This window comes from Macaca thibetana, chromosome 10 (assembly GCF_024542745.1).
Source record: "Macaca thibetana thibetana isolate TM-01 chromosome 10, ASM2454274v1, whole genome shotgun sequence".
In the NCBI taxonomy this organism is placed as follows: domain Eukaryota; kingdom Metazoa; phylum Chordata; class Mammalia; order Primates; family Cercopithecidae; genus Macaca; species Macaca thibetana.
Genome location: NC_065587.1, coordinates 22,833,739 through 22,855,874, shown reverse-complemented (window position 1 = coordinate 22,855,874; position 22,136 = coordinate 22,833,739). Strand labels below are relative to the sequence as shown.

Here is a 22,136-nt window from a genome sequence, read left to right as displayed (position 1 = left end):
TAACTGGCAGGAGGCACACACAAAAATTAAGAAAAAGACAAGTTTGCAATGACAACTTTGTCTCCACCAGCCAGCATATTTTTGGAAGTGACAGATCCTTAAATCAATTCTGTCTCTTCCTGCTTATTAGCAGTAACTCCTCACTGCATTAGCATAAGTCTATCAAAAGCTAGGAAAGAACATCTCATTACTTAATGTAATGAGTCTTAATGTGTTACTGGGAATCAGAAGAGTTTCATAAGCTGGCCTTGGGGTCAAGTTTTGAGATGTGGATGTTAGCTCAAGGTCTGTCATTAACTACCTGATCTGGATAAGTCCACCTCTTTGATCGTCCCAGATGATATTACATGTTCATGGCACTTCACAGGAGTGGAAGTGGGTAGGAAAAGGCTAGAGAAATGTAAGAAATAACTATGAAATGCATGTTATCACTGAGTCATGCTTTGTCTTGTAGATGATGATGGGCTAACCACACATTAATGATGCTATGTTGACCGTGTGTGCAAGAGAAAGTGTGGTTTATTCTATCAGCCCCCAGTAGTTTGTTCTCTCACACCCTTGCTCATCCACTCATTCGGTAAATATTCATGGAGACTTCTTGTGTACTAGGCGTGGCCAGGAGCTTGAAATGCAGACATTAGGCATGATCACTGCTAAGTCGTCATCTGGCCTGCAGGGACATTCATCAATGGGACTGAGTTCAACTGTCCATCTGTATTATTGAACTAGGTTAACCAATAAGGATCCATTAGGGTGCTATGTATTGCATACCCAGACTCTTCTAAATCCTGGTCGGGAGGTAGAGAAAGTGGGCAAACATGGGTGGGTCTGCTCCACAGCAGGTATCCTCCACTTCAACCAGTTTGGCCCCCATTTTTGGCTCTTACTCACCTGTGTAAGCAATTTCAGGCTTCAATGCATACTGAAGACATCTAGGAAAAACGATGCCCCAGGGAATAGAACTCCAGGGGATCCCATGCTATCAGAAGAAAGTAATTGCAAGCTTACTAGAATGTGCATGGTGCAGAGGTAGCAGGGGGAAGCCGGCTCCTGTTGGAACAGAGGGTTGACACCAGGAGATACAGTGGGACACACAATGGGGCCTCATAGCCAACTTCATCTCCAGGCACTCCTCTGTCACCATCCTTCTCTGTGGCTGATGTGTGCAGGAGTACTCGGATGACAGTGACCTCTTAGAAAATGCCTTAAGTAGCAGGAAGCCAGAAGCACTGATGGAGAAGATAGGAGGCAGGTGGCCAGGCTAGTCCTGTGGGCATGTTATCATAAAAGCCCAGCCTGGTGTGGGAGAAAAGAAGGGGTGATTCTAGAAGCAAATGGGTAATATCAAACAGAGGTTAGTGACTGATTAAATCAACAGCAATAAATGAAAGGGAGATTTAAGGACAAATGATTCAAAAGCCTCAAAACTAAGGAAATTGAGAGGGAAAGATGGAGGCTTTTAAATAAATGGGAATAAATATGCACCTGATTGAGGAACTGCATGAGAAAAGGTCAGATTTTGGATAGGCTGAGTTTGAGGTGAATTCCAGGGGAAAGTCAAGCTTAGAAATCAAGAGAGACACTGAGCCAGGGACATATATCTGTGTCCTTGGGATAGAACAAGTTTCTAAAGGAATGTCCATTAACCAAGAGTGCCCACAGTTTTGGAGCAAAAGGAAGATAAGAAGCCACGGAAGAAGATGGAGGAGTTCTTGCAGATGCTCACCAACACAGAGGTGTGTGCTATGTTAAGGGAAGAAAGATATAAGCAAGAAAATGGTCAGCCATCAGACACTGAAGGAAACAAGGAGCGTGAAGCCTGAGAGATCATCATTCTCTTTCTCCAGGTCTCTGGAAACAGTGGGTGTGAGTGGGAAACTGGATCATTGTTCAGCACACATCCACTCCTGTGGGAGGAATATATTCTCTGCCCTACTGATGTTGGGCTTGATATGAGATTCGCTTTAGCCAATGAAATGTGAATGGACAAGAGGTAAGCAGAGGCTTGAAATGTGTCTCTTTATTTCCCTTTGTCTCTTGCAATCTTAACTTTTACCATCTCGACTTGTGGACACAGAAGGAACTGACTTAAACTTAACAGGCAGTATAAAAAACAGAACCACCCCAGTTTACCCACAGACCCAGAACAAGAAATACATGCTTGTGGTTAAATGTCTCTGAAACTCTGGCATGCTGCCTGGCATTACTGGAGGAAAACCTGGACAGTACTGTGTGAGCTGTGGGTCTGACACAGTTAAATGTGCTCCTTCATGGATGGCACCCTCTGGGCCTCCTTATTACTGTGCTCAAATCATAAAAGTACAAGCAAGATGAAAAACAAAGCCTATTTCAACCAGTTCAAAGAGGAACTTGGTGACTATATACTAGGGTTATTTTCCTAAAGCCAGAGAAGTCAAGATTTACACGTTAAATATCTTAAATATCGATTGTTACATAAAGTTTTATAAAATCAACCACATAAAAAAAGACTGAGGAATTTTTTAAATCTTGTCCTGGGGTAAAGTGCAAGATACACAAAGTAAGGGATATTGAGATTTGATAAGTTCAAATGATTTTTACAGAATTGGTTGTAGCAACATCCAGCTAGCAGCTGACATGGAACCAAGAGGGAAGGACTGAATGTCTGAATTAATCAACAGATTCAGAATCCCACCCTGCCCCTTCTCCCTCCAGCTCCTGTTCTAACAGGAATGCCATCCCAAGCTTTGGGACCATGAATAAAGGATTTGGAACAAGAGATAAAAGAAGAAATGTCTGGTGTTCAACAGTGCCTCTGGCAGGTGTTCAGAGCATCTGACAGATTGGTCCCTGCCCTATAGCACAGGTGCAGAAGTGTCAGGCCCTGGTACAAGACAGCCTAGGTCATTCTGAATTCCAGTGAGAGGCTCATGACACTTTTCCCCACATCAATGTGGTCTGTTTTTTGTCTTTGGGCTGACACCACCATTCACCAGATTATCCCTCCCATGTACAATGGGATAACTCACACCTAGCAATTTCGAGTTCTGCTTTTGAAAAAGGTCATGAGGCCAGATGTGGTGACTCACGCCTGTAATCACAGCACTTTGGGAGGCAAAGGCAGGTGGATCACCTAAGGTCAGGAGTTCGAGACCAGCCTGGCCAACATGGTGAAACCCTGTCTCTACTTAAAATACAAAAATCAGCTGAGTGTGGTGGTGCACGCCTATAATCCCAGCTGAGGCACGAGAATCGCTTGAACCTGGAAGCAGAGGTTTCAGTGAGCCAAGATTGCACTAATGCACTGCAGCCTGAGTAACAGAGAGATACTCTGTCTCAATCAATCAATCAATCAATCAATCAAATTAAAATAAAAAAGGTCACAAGAAACATAAAAGGAGATTACATTTAGGCTATTTCAGAGGTTATTCAAGAAGACCAACTATAATTATCCTCTTGTTAAGCTGCTGACTTACGCTAAGAAGCCTACAAAAGCCTTCTGAACTCATTTTGTTCTCAGTCTTTCAGGAGTAGAAATTCAAGAATCAGGAGCACAAGACGAGTCTATAGTGTGTCCCACTCATTCCTGCAACTGCGTCTCTTTAGTGCTCTAGTCCCTAATGTGGCATCAACTTTTTTTTTTTCCTCAAGCAGATATAGCTGAGCCTGAGTGAGTTGCTTCACAGATAAGGCTATGCCTGCCTTTTGGAAGCCAGCCACGATAGGAGAGGAGGCCACAACAAGACAGAACACAGAGACTCAGCCAGGAAATCCCATCCTATTTGAGAAGGAGCTCAACTTTGGATCTTACAAGAAAGGGGTGAGCATCAGGAAGCAGAAGCTGGGGAACTGTGATGTAGCAAGCTACAATCCCTGCAGCAAAGGACAGACTATCTTCCTCCTGCAAACACCATTCAACATCTGGAATGTCTGGACCCTTTCTTTCCTCCATGCCCTTTCCTGGTGAGAAACTCCTCTGCCTGGAATGGCTTTTCTCCCCCTACCCTTTAGGGCCCAGTTAAAATGTCACCTCCTTGGAAGCCTCTTGAATCACTGCCTCACTCCCCAAGTAGGCAGAGCGAGGCACAGCCCTCTTTGTTCCGACCTTTATCAGAACAGTTCTCACGTGGTAGATTAATAATTTACACGTTTGTTGCATGCTCCACACCATGAGCTACTGTAAGGGCAAGAATTCCAGCTATTATTCATGCATATATCTCCAGGCCCAGCATCAGCCCTGGCACAGACTACATGCTCATAAAATATTTTCAAAATGGCAGTACCCTCGTTTAGAATGAAATTGGAAACTCTTTGTTTTAAGGAATAAAATAAGTGCCAAAATATATTCTATCTACCTTTTCTCCACAGAGTTCTGGAAAGGATTGGGGGTAAGAAAAAACATTTGTCTTGTAAAGTAAAACTTACCAATTTGGATGAATTGGGAGGTCAGTCTCAATTAGCAAAAATCCTTAATTAGAAATACTTATAATGACAATTTTAAATGTTCAAAGACCTACTGCACATTGAATGAGGCTAATGATGCAGTAATGGCATAGTCACCAGTGCATGGGGACTGCTTTAAAGAACAGATAGAAATGATTTGAATCAGTCTATCAACTGTTCATTTACATCGATATATTAAAGATGAGTTGCAATCCTGCTTTTGTAATTCATTTGCTTAAAAACCCCTGTCTTCTCTCTTTTTGGGGAGCTGAAGTAGGGGGGTAAAAGGGAATCTCTCTGGAATTGTATTAATCATACGTAATCTTTGGATTGTGACACTCTTCCATCATGCACAGTCTGTATTCATTCATGCATTCATTTTTTCATTCATTCAGAGACGGGGTCTCATTCTGTTGCCCAGGCTGGAGTGCAGTGGCACAACCATAGCTCACTGCAGCCCCAAACTCCTGGGTTCAAGTGACCCTCTCACCTTAGCCTTGCAAGTAGCTGGGACTTCAGGTGTGTGCCACCACATCGCTGCTTTCATTTATTTATTTTGTAATTTTAAATAATGTAATAAACATGCACAAAACCATTACCCAAAACAAAAGCCAGGATCTTGAGAATAACATACCTCTAATCATTTGTTACTTCCCAGTGAGTCCATTCCTAGCCTGAGGTAGGTCCCATCCCTAATCCCACAGCAATCACTCCCTGGTTGTCCTTTCTATGCAGGTTTTATTGCATCTTTCTGTATTCTGAAAAGTATATTTTTATTATTGTCTTTAACTATTAAAAAGATGTCATCCTGTAGGTAATGTTTTAGAATTTACTTTTTCACTTATTAATTATTATAGTTCTATTATGTAGCCACTATCTTAGGGTTCACAGTGGCTCATTTGTTGTTGAAACCTAACAGTCCATTTTAGGATTGCACCTCTATTTATTCATCTACTCTCTCACTACATGTGGGTTGTTTCCAGAATTTTGCTATTGTTTACAGTGCAGCTTTGAAGATTCTTGTTCATGCACAAGACTTTCCCTTGGATATTACACCCAAGTGTAAAGGGTATGTACATATGTGATCTATTTATTTATTTACTGAGTCAGGGTCTCATTCTGTCATCCAGGTTGGAATGTAATGGTGTAATCATAGCTCACTGCAGCCTCAAACTCCTGGGCTCAAGTGATCCTACCACTTCAACCTCCTAAAGTGCTGGGATTACAGGTATGAGCCACGTCACCTGGCTAATATTCAACTTTAGATGGTCATGACAAGCTTCTTCTGATGTGGTTATGCCAATTTACTCTCCCACCAGTCATTTGACCCTCCAATACTTGATATTGTCAGACTTGTTAATATTTGCCGCTTGTTATCAGTGTAGAATCAATGGAGTTATCAGCATTATGAACAAGTATAATCTAAATTAATCAGGATTTTGAAATAAGAAAATGTATTTGATTACAAACATAACTTTCACTGTAGAAAATTTGTAAATATAGAAAAACACCAAAAGGGAAAAAACGTTAACAGCTATAGTTTATCAAGGTTTAATATTCTTTTACAATGAAGGAACATTTACCCCATTAAAAGGGCAGTCTACAATTGCAATTTGTTAAAAACCCCTTGGGAGTGCTCCTTCCAGACCTGACCTACTACTGAACAAAGCCCTACCCAGTCTTAGATTCCCTAAAGTGCCACTGTACCGTTCTAGGAGGCCAGGGAACAATTTACATACTGCAAGATGCTGGCTAAGTATCAGAATTAAAAACTGAAGATGTGTTTTGAAATTCATAACATCTCCCTTATGGGAGGCTTATGTTCTATACAGTGGTTTCAATCTACGCCTCTTTTGATCTGGGAGGAAGCGACTGGGAAGTTCTTATTAAACACTTAATAAAAGCACTTATTTTATTTTTAAATCCATTTTCAGAAACTCCTTTGTAGCATTTTACTTCCTTTCAGCAGCAAGATGCCATTAAGGAGAGCAAAAACAGTCTGCAGAATAACAAGGACACCAAGGCTAGGCTGCGGGTAACTGAATAAAGGTGTCCCCCAAGGCATAGAGACTCAGTTTCTAGGGGCGCAGTGCATTTTACAAACACTAGCCCAGCATAAATGGAGTCTGCTTACAGAACATCTTCTGGTGACTAAATTTCAAACTTACTGATGTCTAACCATGAGTCAGGTACTGTGTTAGTGAGAATTCAGAAAGAAGGACACAGCACTTACCCTCTAGGGCGTCACCATCTGCTTGGAAAGGCATACAAACTACATAAATATAAAACTGGAAAAAACAAAATAAGTGCTATTATTAGGTACACAGAGGGGAGCAAAGACCTGATGTGGACCAACAAGGATGGGAATAATTCTGATGAAAGCAGTGTGAAATATAAACAGAGCTCCAAAGGGTGATTAGACTATCACAGGAAAATATAGTCCATAAAAAAAGTTCAGGCAGAAGGGAGAAGCACTTCATTCGGAGAACTAGTCAGTTGTTCATGCAAACATTTCTTAAGCATCTACTATGTTCCAGAGCTGCCCTAGAGACAGGGAACACAAAGAGGTGAATGAAACTAACAACGGAGCTTCTGAAAGGCTTTTCTGAGAAGGTAGGAATTTGAAGGATGAAAGGAACCAGCCACACCAAGAGCAGGGGGCAGAACTTTACTGAGAAAAGGAAGAGCACGTGGATAACTCTAAGGTGGGAAAGCCCTTGGTGTAAACTAGGAGGTGAAAGGAGGCCAGGGGTCACATGGAAATGCGAAGTTGAAGAAGGATTATAAGTGCTGTTGAAGGGTGGGTAGAGGCTAGATCACACAGGCATATAGGTCAGCATAAGGAAAGTGAGCTGGAGTCTAAAGACCATCAGAAACTCTGAAGACATTGAAGTGTGTTTGGCAAGCTTTGTGGTGGGTAGAAGGGCAAGGAAACAGAATCCCAAATACATCTTTGAAAGACCACCACTCTAGCGAATGGGTTTGGAAAGCCATGAGAGGGAGAGGGAGAAGAGAGATCAGACAGGAAGTGGTAGCAGTGGTTTAGGATAGAGATGATGGTGACCTGCACTGTACACGTAGCAGTGGAGACAGAAGTGGATTGATTAAATATGTATTTTTAAAATACTTTAAAAATTTTTGGTAAAAAACATAACATAAAATTTATTCTCATAACCATTTTAAGTATATGGTAGTGTTAACTATATGTATCTTGTGTGCAACAAATCTTGAGAAATTTTTCATCTTATAAAACTGAAACCCTATATCCATTAAACAACTCCCCTTTACTCCTCCTACCCATCCCTGAGGACTACCATTGTAGTTCCTGTTTCTAAGAGCTTGGCTACTTCAGATACCTTATTGTGAAATAAGCCAATCACACACAAAAAGACAAATATTACTAAATGAAATCATGTAGTATTTGTCTTTTGTGATTGGCTTATTTAACTTAGCATAATGACCTCAAAATTCATCCATGTTGTAGCATGTGACAGGATTCTCTTCTTCCTTTTCTTCCCCGATAGAGTCTCGCTCTATCACCTAGGCTGGTGTACAGTGGCACAATCACGGCTCACTATAGCCTCGACCTCCCGGACTCATGACCCCCCTACCTTAGCCTCCTGAGTAGCTGGTACTATAGGTGCACCACTGCATCTGGCTAGTTAAAAAAATTTTTTTTTGTAGAGACAGGGTCTCACTGTGTTGCCCAGGGAAGTCAGGAACTCATGGGCTCAAGCGATCCTCCTGCCTAGGCCTCTCAAAGTGCGGAGATTACAGGCACGAGCCACCATGCCCAGCCGATTTTCTTCTTTTATAAGGCTGAGTAATATTCCATTGTATACACCACATTTAAAAAATCTGTTTATCCATAGGTGGACTTTTAGGTTGCTCCTACCCCCTGGCTATTATGAGTAGTACTGCAATGAATATGGGTGTGCCAATATCTCTGAGATCATGGTTTCAATTCTTTTGTATATACCCAGTAATGGGATTGCTGTATTGTTTACTAAATTCTATTTTTAATTTTTTGAGGAATGTCCATCTGTTTTCTATAGTAGCTGCACTATTTTACATTCCCACCAACAATGCACAAGGGTTCCAATTTTTCCACATCCCGGCCAACACTGGTTATTTTCTATTTTTTTGAAAGTGACCATCCTAATGAGGAAAAAGGTTTCTCATTATGCTGTTGATTTGCATTTTGCTGATGATTAGTAATGTTGAACATCTTTACATATGCTTGTTGTTCATTTGTATACCTCTTTGAAGAAATGTCTACTTAGGTCCTTTGCCCATTTTTAAATTGGATTTTGTTGTTGTTGTTGTTAAGTTGTAGGAGTTTTTATATATTCTGGATATTATCAGATACATGGTTTGCAAATAATTTCTCCCATTCATAGGTTGCCTTTTCACAATGTTATTTCCTTTGCAGCACAGAAGTTTTTAAGAAGTTTGAAGTGGTCCTCTTTCTCTATTTTTCCTTTGTTGCCTGTGCTTTTGGTATCATACCAATAACCATTGCCAAGTTCAATGTCAAGTAGCTTTTCCTCTATGTTTTCTTCTAGGAGTTTTATACTTTCAGGTCTTATGTTTAGGTCTTTAATCCATTTTGAGTTAATTTTTGTATGTTGTATAAATAAGGGTCCAATGTTTTTCCTTTTGCATGTGGATATCCACTTTTCCTAACACCATTTATTGACGAAATTGTTCTCTCCCCATTGTGTTGCCTTTGTGGAAGATCATTTGACATACACATAAGGGTTTATTTCTGGGCTATTCATTCTATTTCATTGGTTTATATGTTTGTCTTTATATCAGTATCATATTGTTTTGAAAACTGTAACAAAGAAATACACATATGTACATATATATTTATATAATACAATTATATATAAGATGGACATACATAAATACATATATATGTGCATATATATGGACATATATATTTTTTGGAGATAAAGTCTCTGTTGCCCAGGCTGGAGTGCAGTGGCACGATCTTGGCTCACTGCAACCTCTTCCTTCCAGCTTCAAGCGATTCTCACGCCTCATCCCCCCAAGTAGCTGGGATTACAGGCGCATGCCACCACACCCCGCTAATTGTAATAATATTTTGAAATCAGGAAGTATGATGCCTCCAGCTTTATTTTTTTTCCTTAAGATTGCCTTAGCTATGTGGGGTCCTCTGAGATTCCAAATAAATTTTAGAATTTTTTTCTATTTCTGTGAAAGTATGCCACTAGGTTTTTTTCTTTTTCAGATGGAGCCTCACTCTATTGCCTAGGTTGGAGTGCAGTGACGTGATCTTGGCTCACTGCAACCTCTGCCTCCTGGGTTCAAGTGATTCTCCCCCTTTAGCCTCCTGAGTAGCTGGGATTACAGGCATGCGCCACCAAGCCCAGCTAATTTTGCATATTTAGTAGAGATGAGGTTTCACCATGTTGGCCAGGCTGGTCTGGAACTCCTGACTGAATTCAGACGATCCACCCGCCTTGGCCTCCGAGAGTGCCGGTATTACAGGCGTGAGCCACTGAGCCCAGCTGCCACTAGGATTTTGCTAGGGATTACCCTGAATCTGTAGATCACTTTGGATAGTATGGATGCTTTTTAACAGGATTAACTCCTGTAGTCCATGATCATAGGATATCTTCCCATTTATTTGTGTCTTAATTTCTTTCAGAAATGTTTGTAGTTTTCAGTATATGGATCTTTCCCTTCCTTGGTTAAGTTTATTCCTGAGTATTTTGTTCTTTTTGATGCTTTGGTAAGTGGGATTGTTTTCTGAATTTTCTCTTCAGATTTTTCACTGTTAGTGTATAGAAACACACTTGATTTTTGTTCATTGATTTCATATCCTGCAGATTTACTAAATTTGTTTATTAGCTTTAATAGTTTTTTGGTAGAATCTTTTGAGTTTTCTACATATAAGATCATGTCATCTCTGAACACAGATAATTTTACTCTTTCCTTTTCAATTTAGATATTTATTTCCTTTCCTTATTTAACTGCTCTGGCTAGTACTTCCACTACTGTATTGGAGATATGACAAAAGAAGGCATCCTTGCCTTGTTCCTAGTCTTACATGAAATATTTTCAAATTATTGCCCCTTAGTATGATGTTAGCTGTGGATTTTTCATATATGGCCTTCACTATGTTGAGGTAATTTCCTTTTACTAGCTTGCAGTATGGTTTTTATCATGAAAGGGTGTTAAATTTTGTCAAATGCTTTTCTGCATCAACTCAAATGATCACGTGTTTTTTGTCCTTCATTCTGTTAATGTGGTGTATTATGCTGATTGATATTCATAGGTGAACCATCCTTACATTCCAAGAGTAAATCCCACACAGTCATGGTACAGAATCCTTTTAATGTATTATTGAATTCAGTTTGCTAGTATTTTTTGAGGATTTTTGCATTAATTTTTTTATGATAAATATTGATCTACAGTTGTTTTACTTGTGGTATCTTTGCCTGATTTTGGCATCATGGTAACTCTGGCCTCATAAAATAAATTAGTAACGTTCTTTACTCTTTAATTTTAAAAAAGAATTTGAAAAGGATTGGTGTTAATTCTTCCTTAAATGTCTGGTAGAATTCCCCAGTGAATACATCTAGTCCCAAACTTTTCTTTATTGGGAGGTTATTGGTTACTGATTTAATCTTCTCACTAGTTATAGATCTGTTTAGATATTTTATTTCTTCATAATTCAGTCTTGGTAGGTCGTTCAAAATGTATTTTACAGAAATATATTTCTACAAATCTGCAAGATAAATTGATTAGAATGAGGGAAAGAGAAAATAATGGATGATGATTCATTTTTTTTGTCTTAAGCAACTAGTTATATGATGGTGCAGGAATCAGGATAAAGATTAAAGTAGAAATGGGGACATTAAAGAGTTAGGCTTTAGGTGTTTTAGACCAGAGATGCCTGGAAGATATCCAGACATAGATGTTTATTGACAGCTACATATACAGATCCAGAGCTCAGAGACCCCTGAGCTACAGCAGAGAGACAGAAATTACAGGGTACATTTAGAGAGCAAAGAAGAAGGCCTAGTGGTTGAAATACAGTATTCACCAAGAGACAAGAATAGAAAATAAACCCAGAATGCCTTCCTAGCACTAGATCATGGTGACAGGCTCTGACACTGGGGTTTTATTCTCTGTGAAGCCAAATTACAAAAAGGTTTTCTTTCTCCCTTTGATATGACAGAATTGTTTATTCATGGCTATTTATTTCTCATTTAAAAGTACTACATGCCTAATTGTAAAATAAAATAACAAGCATCCATAATTCCACCATTCATTTATAATCACCACTAAAATATAGCCTAGTCTCTTTCCAAGAATTTTTCTTTTCATACCCATATTTTGTACGACAAAATTTAAATTATACTATACACAGTAATTCTATATCCTATTTTTTCACTTAATATTTTGTCTATGTGATTAAACATTTGGCTATTTGATTAAAATTCTTTGTAAACATAATTTTAATTGCAACATAACATATTGAATAGATATAAAATAATTTGTAATTTAATTATTGTTGTATATTTGGTTTGTTTTCAATGTCTTCTATAATATATAAACTTAGGACAGATACTAGTATGTACAGATCTTTGCTCCATTTCTAAAATAAATAATTTTGAGATCAAAGGGCATAAACATGTAAAAAGATTTTTTATACTATTGGCAATTTGTTTTTAGAAATGCAAAATCAAGGTATATCCCTACGATATGAGCCAGGTCATTCACTGCATCCTTAATCTCATTGAGCATTACGGTTTTAAAAAATATTTACTAAATTTATAGATGAAAAATAATACTTCAATGAAATTTCTTACTGTTTTCATGAAACTAGGAGATACGAATTGCTCTCACAAACACTCCATTCCAGTAAATTCAAACCACGCCAATAAAGGGTTTAATTTTAATATTATAATCAACAATATGAGTTTAAGCTCACAAAATACAAACAAATCTCTAACAAGACTACTCCGAAGCAATAGGAAAAACCTTATTTCTAGCAGTCTAAGGGGAAGATCTAGGCCACTGAGGGCAGCCCAACAAAGTGATGCTGAATGTCAAGCCACATAACCTGCTGGAGATCCTAAGGACTCATAAGAACTTGTAAGCTCTCTGTGTAGAGCAGAGGGGAAATGGTTAACATGGGAAACACAAGCAAGCTGCAGTCTTTCCTGTCTCTCTACCATTGATAAAGAGATGAACTATAACTCAAAAGACATTTTTAAATTCAAAAGGCACCTGGAAACAGAATTACTCAACCTCCAGCATCTTAGAAAAGAACTGCTTAGACACAGGTATTTAAAGTTCAACCATGATATCCAGTGAGGAGCATGGAAGAGTGAGACCAAGGGTAATCCTCTTCTTTCTCCTGGTGAATTTTAATCTAGATATCTGGAAATTTGAATTAGGTAAAATTTACATTTTCATGCAGGCTGAGCCCCATGAATGTTTGGTTTAGACTGAGATGACTTGGATGTGGCCCCCACATTGCCAGAAGGGAGAGGCCACCTTCATGTATGCAGAGGTTTCAAATGGCAGGTGTCATACACTCAAGTACCTTTAGAATCTTGGTGGCCAGCAGTAGAAACACAAAAAAGGGAAATCTAGGAGGGCAGACTCTGGCAGTACCCATTTCTAACACTATCAAAAGGAGGGAGAATCTTGGCTTAGGGACACAAAGTCCCATCAGCAAGGCTGACCCCATGGTGGACATGTGGTCACCGTGCTCTCTTAGATCCCTGCTGTCCCTCCTCCCATAAGTATTTGAGTGCTTACTCTATAAGGTACTATACTAAAGATTAGGGATCCTGATGAATAAGGCAGACATAGCCCCTGTTCTCACAGAAATGAAAAAGAGTAAACAAGAGAGTATACAAAACCTTTCAATTAAAATTGTAGTAAGTGCTTACATGAAAATGTTGGGTATAATGAGAATGTACAAATGGGCATAAGGGGTAGGGAAACCTATGTTGGGAGTTGTAGAGGCTTCCTTAAGGAGGGAATATTTGAACTGAGCTCAGAGGATGAGGAGAATTAAACTGCCAAAGGTTACCCCAGGCAGTATACACAAAGGTCTTCAGCAGCCCTTGGTGGAGAAGATCTCTCAGATGGTTCTCCTGCCTTCCCTTGTTCAGGTCCCATGCTTCTTGTCAACCTTTCTAACTATCATTTGGTTTCTCATATAAATATACTTGCAGATAAAGAATGTACATAATACCTGGCATTCTAGTTTGTACAACTTTCTTTGAGCTTGGTTAATGAAAGTTCACTCCCAAGAGGCAAACCCTCTTTGGGCATGTTAGCAACATCAATCAGGTTTTCAAACTTAGAAGGCCACACTTCAGAGCTTGCCCCTCAGTTTTGGGATAGTAGGGGCTATGTCTGCTTTTTCATCAGGATCCTTGATCTCTAGCATAGTACCTTACACAGAGTGAGCACTCAAAATACTTGTGGAAGGAGGGACAGTGGGGGGACTAAGAGAACATGGCAACTGCATGTCCACCATGGGGTCAGCCTTTTCGATGGGACTTTGTGTTCCTAAACCAAGATTTTCTCTACTTTTGATAGTGTTAGAAATGAACACTGCCAAAGCCTGCCCTGCTGGCTCTCCTACTTTTGGGTTTCTATTGCTGGCCAATCATGCCCCTCTAACTCTCACTTGGGACATGTAATACCTTTGGTCAGGTTATAGTCTAATCACACTGGCCTGAATTTCTGTCTGCTGAAGCAGCTTTGTATACCTCTGGTCTAATGTCTAACCTAGTTCATTATGGTCATTTATAATTTCAATCTCAAGAGGACAGTCTTACTTCCAAGTTCTTGGGAGTTACCACCCTGTCAACCCCTGTAATTGCCAAACTGTTGCCTGGGTTGTTAAGGATGGGGATACTTCAGGATGCACAGCAGTCATAGGATAAATAAGAGAAGCACGTGTGCATGTGGCTAAAGCCTGTTCCTACTTCATAAAAACAGAAGCTAGAAATGAAATTCTTATATTTGGCTATTTTCTCAAAATATGATATTAATTTTGAAAATCAGAAACAGAACAAGCACTGGCCTGGAAGTCTGGGTGAGATCTAGACTGTTTTGATCCTGGCTCTGACATTAACTTGGCTGTCAGCAAGTCCTATTTCAGTGTTAACTTCTGTTAAATAAAGGGGTTGGACGAGATGACTACTACAGGCCCTTCCAATATTGACATTACATTATTCAATAATTATTTTTCAACTAACTCTTTCTTCACCAACTTAATAAGCTTCCCAAAGATCAGTCCAGCTGCTGGCAGCAACCACCACATACTTGGAAATCTGGGTGAAGCATCTCTAAATAAATCACAGAATTACCTAAGGATTTTCATGATTACAAATGAAATCATTCAGGAGATGAGCAGAGATTCTTGGGACCTGATACAAGCTAACACAGCAGATTCTCTGACACACAGATCTTCTGGATTCTTGGTAATCACTGGATGGAGAACGGAGATGCCTGGGAAATCTGGTTACAACCCAGCTCTAAGGTACCCTCTTCCTTTGATTTCCCCTAGAAGCAGGGTGCTTGTGGAAATTATTTTTTCATATGTAAAATAGTCAATCATTATGATAAAATGTTTCCATAAGCTTATACCTTTTACAACCTTTGCAAAAAGCAGTTCCCTTATCTATTCTTCACATTTGAGAGTTCAGCTCCTTTCACCTCACCCCTCAGCTCACAGATCTGTGCACATATCCTGTCACTGGTACTAAATTACTCTCTCAAATAGGTGTTCAGCTATAGTACAAACAAACTCATTATAATTTGTTTATAACAAAAAATAATCTCAGTTCTAATTGGCTGGTATGTTAAATTCAAAGCCACGTTTATGTTTAAACAGTTTACAAATCCTGCTTAGAGGAATGGGCATGTCTGATGAGGCCCTTCCCCATCTGATGGAAAAATCACCAAAAAAGAATAAAGACAGACCACTAAGGGGCTTACACTCCAGAGACACATATTTGTTTCTGCTGCAGCAGCTGTGAACAGACTGAGCACAACCACATGAATTCCAAAAGATTTCTTCTGTTAGTTCAAATAGAATGTTTACAAAAAATAATACCCTGAGATTTATCTGAAAATGGGCTTGGGGATGTTTTACTACCTACCTTGAGTAGTGAGACTCCACCCCCAGGGCCTCCCGGACACTGGCAATGTGATGCTCCAGGGCTGAGCCAGTTGCTGTTGGAAGGGTTGCACTGCTGCTGGCCTGGAAGTCACTTGAGTTTTCCACTGTGTTCTCACCCAGGTAGTGTTCATTAAACTTCAGAATTCCTGAAGCAAAACAGGCACAGCTGACATTATACACAATTAGGGTCAGGGAAAGGAGAAGTTGAAGGCAGGGGACAGGACTGCCAATGGTATGTGACTTCTTTGACAAGCATGCCATCCTGCAAACCCTGTGAAAAAATCCTGAAATCCAAGGTCTCAAGAGGGCTTTCTCTATTTTGGTCAGTATCCTTTTCACAGCTTTTACCATTAGGTGTGGTGCTTGAAACCAAGGAATTATAGATACAGTCTCAGAAGCTCCTGGAATTATGATGACTTCATATGTGTTTCAAAACAGATGCTTCTTAGAAGCACCAACTAGGGAAAGTCTCCTTTCAGGAACAGTGCATGAGTATGCCAAGACATATTCCTTATACAAACTGAAATCTCAAAGAAAAATATAATTGGCCAAGTGGAAATTGTGTTGCAACAGTGCTTTCATTTCACAAAAGCAAATTATAATAAACATGTAGTATAAAGGCCAGATAAAAACATTTTAAACCATTTTTAAATAAGACTAACTGGTCAGTGGTTATTAATGAATTAAAGGAGCAAAAAATGATGTCTGCATGAAATTGAGGCAGTCCACAGTGGTTTTCTGGCAATAAATAGGATATATTCTCAAATGGTAATGAGGTGTGTCAGCTCTGGAAAACGCCAGTCCTCTCTGATTGGATTAGCGCCCCCAGTGAAAGCTTCAGAGCCTCATTAAGAGCAAAAAGGAATGGAAAAAGAAACAATAGGAGCCTCATTATACATGGCTCATTATTACAGGAATTCAGATATACCACCTGTCAAATCATGTCCCCAAGATGTAACAACCACAGAGAGAAGGAGTTTGATACCTCCCAGTCATCAACTGTGTCCTCACGAGTATCAGTGCCACTCTGGGAGCTGGGATCCACAAAGATTCCACTGTGGCCAACGCTTACTAACCAAGTCACTGTAAAAATCACAATTTAAAACCTTTAGCATTAAAAATGTCAGCTGTAAGAACATTCTTTGTGGAAAGCCCATAAAGAACATGGAACTAAAGAGAAAAAATTATTAAAAACAATGCCGAGGTATAGAATGTATAGGCACAAATGTTCAGAGCCTAAAAGCATCTGGGAGCTGTCATCCAGCCATCATTTTTTTTTTTTTTTAATCAAAGGGATAGAAACATAATCAAGAAAATCTTGTCAATTCTCGCTGGCAGTTAAAGTTTTTGAAATTGGCTTACAGATATTCAAGAAGCCCATTCTTTAAGATTACCAATTATAAGATCCACTTCCCCAGTCAATAAACTCTAATTGGATCTGGTGTGTCTCCAACTTGGTAAAGCCATCAGCATTTTATTATGCAAAAAATATGGCCCTAACAGCTAATTACTGTTTCTGTATTTAGTGAAAGTGTTACAGCCTGAACATTTAATGCTGATTTAATCAAAGGAGATTTTTACTTCTGAAATACATTTACAGCAGAACCGGTTAAAAATGGGTTCTGTTAAACTCAGAAATTTCAAGCATAGGACTTATTTATAACCTGTGATAGAGTTGCCATTATCATTTTAGTCTCTTTAACTTTGCCATGACAAAGGGTCACAATTATTAAACCATATCTAGAAAGAATTCGTTAGGTCTTGCAGTCATCGCTTTATTAGCTAATGAACAACAGCTGCCTACACACAGGGCTGCTAGTGAAATTAACTCGTCTGCTCTTAGTCTTCCTTGATAAATGCTTCCACATTCAACAGTGATGAGCAGCGATTTCTTGGGGGAATGAGAAAGCTGGACTGTCTTATTAATTGAATGCCCCACCACAGCATATCCACTGCCGCTGAGGTTTTGCTAAAATCTGACATCAGTTCCTTAGGATGATCTATGATAATGCACCTCTTCCACCTCTATTCATTAGACTTTTACAGGTCTAGTCTTCTAATTGCCCTGTTCCCACAGAAAGAGATCTTACCTGCCCCAGGAGCAAGCAGCCAGCTATACAGATAGCCTGCAGCCAGGGAATAGTAAAGCACTAGTCCCCTCTGGCCATTAACCATCTCTAAGATCTGATCAATAGTGACTGGGGAGTAGGGGTCAGAGTCCTGTTGTCCTGTTTGTCGTTCCACCAGAAGATCAGCAAATGCCCTTGTCCGTCCCCTTTCTGCCACGGCCAGGGCTTCATCATGATGGCCTAGGAGACAAAGAGATATGCTGAGGGGTCCATAGTGAGTGTGCTTACTTAGAGAGGCCTATCAGGGACGGCCATCAAATCCTGGGCAGAAACCTCACTGCCTCTGCTCTCCAATATGTGACAGAATCTCAGTCACACTGCTTCGAATTCAATTCCCTGCCTCAGATGGTGGGTGCAGTGTCCTGCATGACTGATTCCACACTACCCTAAGCCATTAGGCCTTCTCCTGTCTTGCAGCCAGCGCCACAAGAGAGCTGATCTAATTCAGTGAACTTGTCCTTAGCCCTGTGCCATCTCTGCTCCACCTCCTGAGTTGCTCCCTAACCTGGTTTTTTTTTTTTTTTTTAACCTCCTGCCTGGCTTCTGACACCAGGTTTATTGGTGTCACTTGGCTCTCTATGTGTCCTTTTTTTCTTTTTTTTAAGACAGGGTGTCACTCTATCTCCCAGGCTAGAGTATAGTGATGCAATCTTAGTTTACTGCAACCTCTGACCCCCTGGGTTCAAGCGATTCTCCTGCCTTAGCCTCCCAAGTAGCTGGGATTACAGGCATGTGCCATCATGCCTGGCTAATTTTTGTATTTTTAGTAGAGATGGGGTTTCACCACATTGGCCAGGCTGGTCTCAAACTCCTGGCCTCAAGTGATCTACCCGCCTCAGCCTCACAAAGTGTCTGTGCGTCTTCTGACTCTCTCTCCTCCCTCCATGCGGGCCCTCTATGCATAACATTGTCCAGCCTTATCCATTTCTCCCCAGATTATACTTCCGTCCATTTACGCATGCCAGTCCCTCTCCTGGGTGTGCCCTCTTCCCTTTCACTGGCCTTGTCTCAAGAAGAGGGATGCTAACAGTTGTCCCGCCTATCGCAAAGGGCTAGTTTGAAGATTAAATGAAGCACTACATGAAAAGATGCCTGGTAGGCCTACTTACATCACCACATGTATAACAGGTAGTAGTAGTGTTGTTGGAGCTGATATCTCATTCCATTCTGGGCTCCAACACGCTTTTTCCCTTATCCCCAGGGGCAAAGAGTTTAAACCTCTCAGGTCTCTATATCTTTAAAATTGCCTCTCTATCTCAAGCTTTTCCTGTCTTTTAATCGAATTTTGAATCCCACCTTCCTTAAGAAACTGGTCTATAATCTAGTTTAAAAGCTAATGCACCAATATGAAAGCACAAAAAATGTAAAGGAATTGTTTATAAGTGCTGAAGGAACACAATGCAGAGGATTTACTTTTGTAATAAATGTAAATATGGAAGGGTTACTATAACCAGTGTCCAAAGAAAGCAGACAGAAGCAGACCAGATGCTGCAGCTGTGACAGCACTTCAAGGATGCCTTGCTTCCTGCAGTTTGGGTATCAGAAGCAAGTGGAGATTTATGTGTGTGTATGTAAATGTCTCCTTTTACTCTATTAAGTTATTAACTGGAACAGCAGGGACAATTTCTGTGCACATTGGAAAATCGGCCCCTAAGTGCTAGACAGACTTAACACTGTGATTATAATAGATAATAAACTGTAATCGCAGGCAATGAATGCATTTAATAGATACATTTTTCAAGAGGAAATTTGAGTCCTTCCTATATATACAGCAAAAGACAGGTTATCGAAAAGGCCTCAACATCCAAATTCAAAGCCTTTGTTAGTTCCAATAAGTATCTCCTGGGAAGAGGCAGATGACAGGGGAGCTGGAAGGGACTCGCTGACTAGTTAAGTCCTGGGTGAAAGAAGATGCATGCTGCCCCAGTGTGATGGGGCACATAGGCTTGGGAGAATCATCACTGACTATGCCAAGTCTAGGAGGCAGACCCAGGTGGCAAAAACATTTATTAGACAGCAACCTTGAAAGGTGTGTGGATGAGGACATAGAGAAGAGGCCAGGTGTCTTCTCCGGTACTTCCTCTTAGTCAGATGCTTGAACCACACGCTAGTGTTAAGAGGGAACCTGGGGAGGGCACACCTGGTTCAAGCATCCCTGTCTCAAGGACACTTTCTCTGGCTCCTGGACTCACCAGACAAGAGACTTTGTTTTAGGCTGGGTGTGATGGTTCACACCTGTGATCTCAGCACTTTGGGAGGCCAAGGCAGGAGGATTGCCTGAGCCTAGGAGTTTGAGACCAGGCTGGGCAACATAGTGAGACCTCATCTCTATTTAAACTTTTTTTGTCTTTTTTTTTTTTTTTTTTTTAAAGAGACTTCATTTCCACAGCATCTGAATTTATCCTAGTGCCAATCAGCACTGTACTGGACTCACTGACTTATGTCTCTCCACAGGCTAAGAGCTTCTTGGGGTCAGGAACCAGGCCTTCTTGACTGTAATCCCCAGGGCAGGCACTCGGCACATGGTAGCAGCTCTGCTAATCTTTGTTGAATAAATGAATGAATGTTCAATGACTGGTTACAGTTATGGCTTCATAATCTGTTGTTAAAACAAATCATGCTTCTTCACAGCTGTCACTAAACAACTTGGACACACGGATGTGCACCCGTGCACGCTAGTGCACACATAAGCAAGGAGTAACCCCTGCTGTTCTCACCTAAGGTGACGAGCACCCGCTGCAAGGCCTGGTAGGATGATGTCTGCAGGTCAAAGAGGGAGAGTTTGTAGTCCGTGCTCAGCTGTGCCTCGTGTCGGATCGTTTCAAACAAGGCTGATGCCCTATAAAGCTGCAAGGAGGGAGAAAGAACATCATCCATTCCCCAGAAACCAAGGTCCAGCTGTTTACAGACTAGAGACAACTTTTGCTCATATCTTTGTGCACACCCTAAATATTTTTTAAAGATCTGAAAGGAAGAGTCGTAAGGAAAATGGATGTGCTGTGGTCAAGAACAGGCCAAGGCAGACATCCAGTCCAGCATGACTCAGTAAGTTTGGAGCACAGGCGCACAACTCTGCTAGTTATGTAACCACACCACGTGAGGCGCATTAGGTGACCACCTATGTGATCACAGCCACCATTGTCTTTAAAAGGTATAATTACCCTGCTAACGCCGTATACATGGCTCACGCCCGGGCTTGCTCATGCCCAGAGAAAGTAAAGCCATGGTGAAACTGTCTACACTTCCTCGAGTGTTTTTCCAGCTACCTGCCACTCGCCCACTGACTCCCCTTGGACCTCAGTTAGAACCTGACACCAGGTAGGTCCTTGTGGACCTGAAAAGGCATCAGATCATACCTAGTAAATTACAGTTTATATAATCAATTTTTGACAAATAAGGGGATCTAAAAGACAGGAATTATAGACTTATGGTCTTAAAGATATTAAAACAGATATTAATCCACCAAGTGCTGACTTCTATTAAAACAAAAAGCCTCTCCTCTTGTCATCAGGCAACCACAATTCATCACCCTCACGCCTCATGGTGAGGAAGGATGGGAGTGAGAACAGGTATGGTGGAGGCATGCTGGAAATGAACAAGCCTGAGGGGAAGAGAGCGCCACACTCTCTGAAGGATGATAGCTCTTTGCAGATGGTTCAGTGCCCCAGGGTCAGATCATCACTGGGCAAGCTCTTCAAGCAGCCATGCCCACTCACATAGACACTCTGAGGACCAGATAATTGCTATTCCGAATGGAGTCACTGTCCTGATGCTCTAACAGGCTTCTCCATCAGTGAGGCTACAGACCTTTCTGACTCTGATATTTTCTTTTTTTTTTTTTTTCCCCTCATGCCACACTGTCTAAGATGACTCTGATACTTATATGCTGGAAACTCAGTATCAAATTTTAAATTTATCCAAACTTAAAAAGCAGAATTCTAAGACTACTTGCTTCTCAGCCTTTTGGCTAAGATCAAGTACAGAATTCTAAGACTAAGAGACATAGACCCAGAGAGCGGTAAGAGAATATGTTCCTAACTCTGCCACTAATTGGCTGTGTGACTTTTGGCAAGACTCAGAGACTCAATTTCCTCCTCTCTATAAAGAGGATAGTTTCTACCTCACAGGGTTATTTTAAGGATCAAATTCATTGAGCTATAATAAGTACTTTGAAAATTGCAAATCACAAGATCAACACAGGTTTTACTTTTTATAACCAGGAAATTAGAGAATTAATCCTTTACATTGCCTTTAATCATTTTCAAAGTACAGTAAAACACCCTAACATTCTAGAATGCTATGGTGCAAATTCAGTCACATCGCTTCAACTCTAGTGAGCACCTCTGGATAGGAGTCTCGATGTCCTTATCCTTGTTCCTCTCTGCCTAGCACAATGT

General features: G+C 40.5%; 1 protein-coding gene across 3 annotated transcripts in view; it reads right to left on the bottom strand.

The window, feature by feature from the left end:
- Nucleotides 1–22,136, bottom strand: part of TTC28 (tetratricopeptide repeat domain 28) — a 723,416-nt gene that overhangs the window by 85,200 nt on the left and 616,080 nt on the right. For all 3 annotated transcript variants that reach the window (XM_050806773.1, XM_050806774.1, XM_050806775.1), the window contains 3 exons: nucleotides 20,457–20,586; nucleotides 17,701–17,919; nucleotides 15,591–15,756 (listed from right to left, as the gene is read on the bottom strand). In XM_050806773.1, coding sequence (XP_050662730.1) covers nucleotides 15,591–15,756; nucleotides 17,701–17,919; nucleotides 20,457–20,586 — 515 coding nt within the window. The remainder of the gene's footprint in view (nucleotides 1–15,590; nucleotides 15,757–17,700; nucleotides 17,920–20,456; nucleotides 20,587–22,136) is intronic.